The 7,895-nt window shown below is 36.3% G+C and overlaps 1 protein-coding gene across 1 annotated transcript; it reads left to right on the top strand.

The window, feature by feature from the left end:
* Positions 1–998: 998 nt before the first annotated feature.
* Positions 999–7,892, top strand: epdl2 (ependymin-like 2). The gene is made up of 7 exons (XM_017492857.2): positions 999–1,047; positions 2,369–2,467; positions 3,524–3,558; positions 3,667–3,801; positions 4,892–5,078; positions 5,171–5,258; positions 7,663–7,892. The coding sequence occupies exons 1-7, from the start codon at positions 1,014–1,016 to the stop codon at positions 7,787–7,789; spliced, it is 705 nt and encodes a 234-aa protein (XP_017348346.2). The 5' UTR covers positions 999–1,013; the 3' UTR covers positions 7,790–7,892.
* The last annotated feature ends 3 nt before the right edge of the window (positions 7,893–7,895 follow it).

Below are 7,895 nucleotides of genomic sequence, written 5' to 3'. Positions count from 1 at the left end.
CCCAAAGGTCTTCAGTGGGGTTGAGGTCAGGGCTCTGTGCAGGTCAATTGAGTACTTCCACTCCAACCCTGGCAAACCATGTATTCATGGAGCTTGCTTTGTGTACAGAGGCACTGTCATGTTCTAACAGGTTTGGGCCTCTTAGTTCCAGTAAAGGGAAATTGTAACGCTAAAGCATACAAGACATGCTAGACAGCTGTGTGCTTCAAAATTTCTGGCACCAGTTTGGGGAAGAACCACATATGGGTGTAATGGTCAGGTGTATACATACTTTTTGCCATTTAGTGTATGTAATATCGATCTAACTGAGCACAAATATATTATTCAGAATGAATGGTCAAAAATTACATAAATTAAAAAATGACTTCTTAAATGAAACACAGCATAAATCCAGATACAGATCTTTGGAACATTACACAGTTACAGGCACTTCTTTACACCCCTAGTATGTAAGTCGTAACTTGACTAGTGTATGTGTCCTGGGTTAATGAATTCATTCTACTTTCCTTTTTAAAATTACTACTTCCTTTTGTTTAGGGTGCGTGGCTCATGACAGTGAAATAAACATTAGTATCTTCATAGTTCTCTGCTGTATTTATCTTTGTACCACCATCAAAAGCAAGTGTATGGAATGAATAAATAAATAAATAAATAAATAAATAAATAAAAAGCTGGCATGAATTATGTGCCAAAGGTTCATAGTTGTAAACAGTCATATGACCAGCACTTGCAGCTGAACATTGACCCTGCAGATGAATAAACCAACATTACTCATGGTCATGTGAGTCTGGATCTGTCATTCCATTTCAGACTTTATCTGGTGTCATCTGTAATTCCTTGCACGCACTTGCCAGTAAGATGCACCATGAGGGGCACAGAGATATGAGACAACAACAAACAAATGAAAAACTATAAAAAGATGTGACATGCTTCAACATGAAGTAAACAACAAGATTTCATTCTGACAGAAATTATTTTGAAAAGTTGCCTCTGAGTTATTTTAGTATCTTTTTATGTCCACTGAGCTGTATGCATACAGGCCAAGAGGTGGGAAGCAACACAATGCTATGATACTCTGCTTAAATCTTGTTTTAAAAATAACTGTTCTTTCACCTAGCACTTTCACTTTTACTCAGTACATATTTTTTTAAAAATCTACTTTCTACTCAAATGCTACATCACTGCATTTCTCTATGAAATAGCGACCTTTTAGCATCAATGAGTCTAAAATTGTTGGTAAATCTAGTCTTTATCATATGACCACAAGAATAAGGCTTAATATCCATCATGCTAATCTATCTGCTGCTACACACACTTTGTATTTACAGTATCATGGCAGATTTTATTGACAGGTAGCTATTAGCATTCAGCTAAACTGTATTGTCAGAGATATTATAATGCTAGCTTACACCTGAGAGATTAGGAATAAAGCTGTTGTTATTTAGCTTTAGATAACTTACATGTTTTCGAGTGTTCTGTGGTTCCTTGGTGAAAGAAGGACTAATCTGCCATCAGTAATTATGTGTGTGATTTGAGGCAGGTGGGTTTTTTTTTTTTCTTTCTTTTTGAATCTTTCTTGAACTTCCATTTTTTTTTTAAGAAAGTGTAATAGTTTAAACTTTTCTACTTTAGCTTGAGAGGAGAATATAAAAAAGTACATCGTGTTACAGAAAAGTCACATGAACTTCACTTTATGTGTCACAAATGGTTTTATTTTTCACATGTAATTTCTCACATAATTGATTTTTCACATCTATGGCATCTGAGAGTAAAATCATAGATGTGAGAAATTACACATGAAAAATAAAACCATTTTAACATAATGTGAAGTTCATGTGACTTATTTTTTTTTACATGATTAATTTCATTTTCAAACATAAATTTTTCCAATCTAGGTCACATGTTTTTATTTATTAGATGTGATTTCTCACACTATTCATTTAATTTTAATCTTAATGTTTCACATGTAGGACATGTGGTTTCATTTTTCAGATTTTCTCAAACGAATAATACTTTTCAACGTGTAATTCACATATAATCACATGTTCACTATCAGGGCATAACATGGTGAAATTCATGTGATCACATATTACTCACATAATCATAAGTGAAAAACAGGTGAAATGCATGTGATTTTTCCATAAGGGTCAACTCTTGCTAGAGTATTTATTGCACTTTTACTATTGGGTACTTCTAGCACCTCTGTGCAAAGTCAGTTTAACTAAGTTAATAATCAGCTATATGAAGTCAGATTTGTGGTTGTAATCCAGGCTAGGTAAGAAGGAAACTGTGGAGAATTCTGGGGTTGGAGCTGAACGGTACAGTATAAAACCTTTGTCGTTGTGTAATTGTGCTATTGTGTGTTCAGTTTGCCAGAATCGTCTTGGAAACATGCAGGCTGCTTTAGTGCTTACATTCATCATGAGTGGGCTGCTCAGTGCCCTCGCACAGAAACCTCACCACTGCAGTAAGTCCAACATAATGACGCTTCCGTCTTGCTTTTAATCCGAATGATTGCTGTCCAGTTTGACCTTTAGTTTTAAGATGCATTTACTGTATCTATGTGACAGTCAAAATGGCTAATATGGCAATGTCTTATATTGACTTTGGGATTTCTACACTTGACTACAACAAAAGTCAATTTATTTTTTTAAATCCCGATCTCAATCCGGATCTATAGCGTATGACTGATGGCGAGAACCAATCATTTTCAAACATGTCCATGCTTACAAATGAAAATTCCTTGCTTGAAAAGGTCCGGTTGGGTGACTAACATGACCGAACATCAACAATAGTTACCCTTCAACATTAATAATTAGTTTATGGCTATAAATTAGACAATTTGAAGTGATTGTTTTGTTTTGTAGTGGCGCTTTACATTACTATTTGTAACTATCGTCACAGTCTCTCTTTCCATTCATCTTTAAACATTCTGTTTTCATGATCAGTTTGCAAAGCATACCAGACAGGTTAAATACATTTTAAAAATCTATGAACGTAAGTGGAAAAAAAACATCCTTTCTCGATGAGCTGCCTTCAGCTAAATAACTGACATACATGCACGTGATTGGCTGTAAAATGCTACAGATGTGTCATGTGATTGAACTACAAACAGGTTGTTACTGTACCGTACTGGTCTAACAGCTGACAATGCCTTTCTTATAATATTGATTGGGGGATTTCTTACTACACCTTAAAGGAAGAAGTCCAGCTTTTTTATTTTATTTCTCTCCACTACATATGAGTGTTAGAACCAGGAATTGAAACATCTCTCTGTTTTGCAAAACAAATAGGAAACTTATTATTTAAATCACATTAATAATGGAAGTCATTCTGTCCTTTTTCAAGTTCAGGGAAGTTTATAGTAATTACACATACTTTAAAGGCTAAAAATTCATCACTGATGTTACCACTTTTTCCTTTTTATCTATATTATTTAATTGCTTTTGGCTGAGCTTTTTTAAAGAGAGATGTCTTAAATACTATTCCACCAACCTTTTTTGTTCCTCTTCCCTTCCCACAGAGTCACCACCGTACCTCCAGGGAAAGTTAGCTGTAGTAAGTGGATCTAATGTGTATGAATTTCTGCATAAGAGGCATTACATGTTAATTCTCATTGTCATCTCCGGGTGAGAAACTCTGTCCTTAACATCATGTCTTTTACAGGACTTTCCTGAGGGGAAGACAATGGTGTATGAACAGTTCTACTATGATGCTTTGGAGGAGAGGATTCGTGTTGTTGCAGTTGGGAAGGAAGGCGAGCATGATGTGTTTGTGGATCGACTTCTACTTTTCAGAGAAGTAAAAAAATTTTTTTAAATTTAGTATTAACTACCAGTGTTATTATAGAGCTTAATTTGATGTTCTTATATTTTGCTGAAACCTGGCAAGCTCTCCTGCTGTATCGAACAAACTTGGACAAAAACCACTCAAAACAAGCTGCTAGACTATACGCTCGATGACTGTATGTTGTTGACTCTTATGTTGTTGTCTATTGTGGGGATACTCTAAAAAAAAAAAATCACTAGATAGTAACCTATAGCATACACGTATTCTTCACTTTGATAGGAAAACCCGTACTCCTGCTCATTTATGCAGTCATCCAATCAGCCAATCATGTGACAGCAGCATATAATTGATCAAATCAAAATGGATAAGGTCAAGAGTTTCAGTTAATGTTCACATCAAACATGAGAACGAGGAAAAAGTGTGATCTCTGTGACTTTAACCATGGTATGGTTGTTGGATCCAGATGGGCTGTTTTGTGTATTGCAGAAACTGCTGATCTCATGGGATTTTCATACACAGCAGTGTCTAGACTTTACACAGTGTGGTGTGAAAAGGAAAAAAAAAAAACCTCTAGTGAGTGACAGTTCAGTGGGTGGAAATGCCTTGTTGATAAGAGATGTCAGAGAAAAATGGCCAGATTGGTTCAAGCTTCCAGGTAGGATATAGTAACTCATGTAATCACCCTTTACAGCTGTGGTGAGTAGAAAAGCATCTCAGCATGCACAAAACTTAGGAGCTTGAGGTGGATGGGCTAAAACAGTAGAAGACCACATCAGGTTCCACTCCTGTCAGCCAAGAACAACAATCTGCGCACCAAACTGGACAGTTTAAAATATTAAAAAACTCACCTGGAATTTTTCCAGTCTTCAACTATCCAGTTTCAGTGAGTCTGAAAAGCCCCTGATAGCCTCAGATGCCTTGGGTATTCCTATTAAAGTGGACAGTGAGCTTGAGTCAAGTGTGATAGACTCGACTGTGAAAAGCCTGTGGTCACGAGCTGCTCCTACCTATTATGAAGTAAATTTTCTGATTCAGAGATGTTTGAGATTTTCTAAGCAATGGCAACTCCAACACTCATTCTCTCATGTTGTACTCATTTCAGAAGGCTTATTTTGACATCAGTTACCACAACAAAAGCTGTATTAAGGCTTCTCTCGATGCTACCTTCGCTCCCATTGCGATTCCCCTTGATGCCCAGCACAGGGCTCAGGTTGTCCTGGGAAGCCTGTCTGCTCCCGCACAGGGCCTGCTGGTCAACAACTGGGTGGGATCAGATGCTAAGACAAACGGTAAATTATAAACCTTTATACTGAACATAACAGTCATTCAGGACTCACTGATCAACACCAGATTTATTCTGTTTTCCGTACCTCTTTTTCAGCAAACTACTCCCTTACCTTTACAGAGTTCGGCTGCATTCCCATCGTCAGCATGTATCACGTCAATGGTGTGGGTCATTTTCTGTCAAGGTTGGGATTTTACAACAGTCGTACGAAAATGCTGCACAAAACACTGGCACTTTTTGCACATTTGTACACACAAAGATTCACATATACCATCTGGTTTACTGCTATAGAACTGGGATAAAAAAGCCAAGCAGTAAAACTTGAGCGCTCTGGGGAACATACAGCCAGTACAGTCTCACAAATGTGACAGATTTCCATCTTGAGCTCTATACAAATTAATTTATTCATTCCTATGAATAAATAAGTTGCAGGAGTGTTTACACAAGAAATGTAGTGTTCAAGAACATCTGATTCAGAAAAGTGTCCATATCTTATGAGAGCTCCTGAGTTTATGTAACTTTACCTATGAGGAGACTCCCTAATGTAAACCTTGATTGATCAGCTTCCAATCAACTGGTGATGAGTTACTTCAAATTTATATACAGATTCCGTTCACAAGTTTAAATCAGATTTATTTCAAATATACACATGAATCTAATTAAATATTTTTGCAAAACATGGTCATTTCACATTAAAGACTAAAGAAAAACCAATCAATAAATGAAGACAAGTAAGACTAGCCATTCAGTTAGGACCAAATTAATGGCGCACTATAAAAGGAGGAAGAGTTAATGTGTATCTATGATAGCCGATGTGCTCTAATGCCTGACTTGCATTACCAGAAGATTTAGCGCACACCATTCTTAAGGGGCGTTCTTTCTATCTATCTATCTATCTATCTATCTATCTATCTATCTATCTATCATTTAGTTGTCGTTTTGTCATTTTCAGCTATCTGAGCTTTCCCTTTTATAGAGTTTTGTGGGTGTTGCTAAATGTAAATAAAATGCTGTTAATGCACTTGGTAATTTAAAAGTAAATGATAATTTAAACTTTTGGAAATTTGGCAGATATTTTTTTGCTCAGTTTGGCCTGTGAAAACATTTACACACAACTTTATTAAAAGATTAAAAGAGTGTAAAAAAAAATAAAAAATAAAATGTACTAAAGTAGTACAGTAAACAATTTCTTAAATCGATCTCACCCAAAATCATATAAATACAAAATTCAATAGCTGAATGCTGTACTGTCATCTCGGACAATAATATTTTTTTCCAAGACAGTTTTTTCAATTTTGGTATCATCCTGATATTTGACAACATTCTGCCTCAGCCTCACTGCCAAAGCTTTGATGGTGAAATTGTACCATAAAGCTGTATGTTATGAAGGAGGTAATATAATCCCCGTAAAGCTTAAAGTGTGTATATGAAGACTTAGACACAAATGTCTTTGCGGATTCACTATTTTTCTGGTTATGGGGAAAAGGTACAAATGTTCCTATTACTTCCAGCTCCAGCATGTTAACAGGACAAAATTCTTTATGTACAACGGAGAAAATAAATGGACATTTCTTGTGTATGTTTCCAAAGGACCATTAACCTTTTATTAGTTGTGGCTCTTCTGAATTAGATCTGGTTGTGCTAATGAAAAGCTTGATGATTGCTTGATGGAATTAGGCCAAATGCATGAGCTGGCTTGTTGCCCTGAGGAGGGGGTGTGGGGATACACTTCACCTCCGGACTGAGTAATCCAAATAAACTGTGAGGCTCAGGGTTAAAAAGTTGACTATTGCTGCACCTATTCACTTTCTATTTATCTTATCAGTATATCAACAGTATATGAACTAGTTATGGAAAATGGAGCCACGTTGCTTCATTTAAATCTGATTAAATGTCTATAGAAAATTGTAATATATAATCTTGGAATCATTATTGCAATATTGGTATTCGGAATGCTGTTATTACAGAAGCCGTAATTGCTAAGCTACAATTATGGCTTTAGGTCAATTCAAATTGGATTTAATTAATGGTTTAGTGTATTAATAATATCACAATATATTACAAATTAATATATGACAGGTGCACCAGTCATTTGTCTGTCAGTCACTCCACTCCATCTCCTTCTGTTCGGGACAAAAAACACCTCAGGAATCTGATAACTGCCCGGCACAACCACATCCTTTAGCTGTGGGCAAAATACATGCCATGCTTTAAACAACACAGGTTCCCAACCCTGGTCCTGTTGTACCAGCTGTCCTGCACCTCCCTGAGTTAAAGTGGGCATGCTGGGAGTGGGGACTGAAATATTTATGTTACTCCAGGATAAAGCATAAAACGCAGTGGAGTTGGTGCTGGAATTAAGGAGATTTATGTTGTTGTATTTCACCCATTCTACCACTAGAGCACCAATATTGACTAAGATACCTTAATATAACAACAACATTTTATTTTTGTCCATATTATGCACAGACTAATGGGACATTATGTTCAATCTATGATGGTAATCATAAAATATTTATATCTATAAAAACTCTGGCTCTAATATATTTGTAGTATACGCATGACTCCACTCACATTTCTCTCTTCAGCTTCTTCGACATGGTCATTGGCATAGAGGATCCCAGAGTCTTCATTCCTCCAGACTTCTGTTCCTCCAAAAACCTGGTGGAGCGGAAAGATGGCAAAGCAGCAAACTTCTTCACTGCTCTCCTGTAAGCGATTTGGCATATGTGTGATTTCATTCATTTCCTTAACTCAGTGAATCTGCTGTCATTTTAATGCTCATTCAAATAAAATGACCAGAATGATGTAAAAATCATGA

The sequence above is a fragment of the Ictalurus punctatus genome, chromosome 18 (assembly GCF_001660625.3).
Source record: "Ictalurus punctatus breed USDA103 chromosome 18, Coco_2.0, whole genome shotgun sequence".
Classification (NCBI taxonomy): Eukaryota; Metazoa; Chordata; class Actinopteri; order Siluriformes; family Ictaluridae; genus Ictalurus; species Ictalurus punctatus.
The sequence above is the reverse complement of the archived record's forward strand: the minus strand, read 5'-3'. Positions and strand labels throughout refer to the sequence as shown.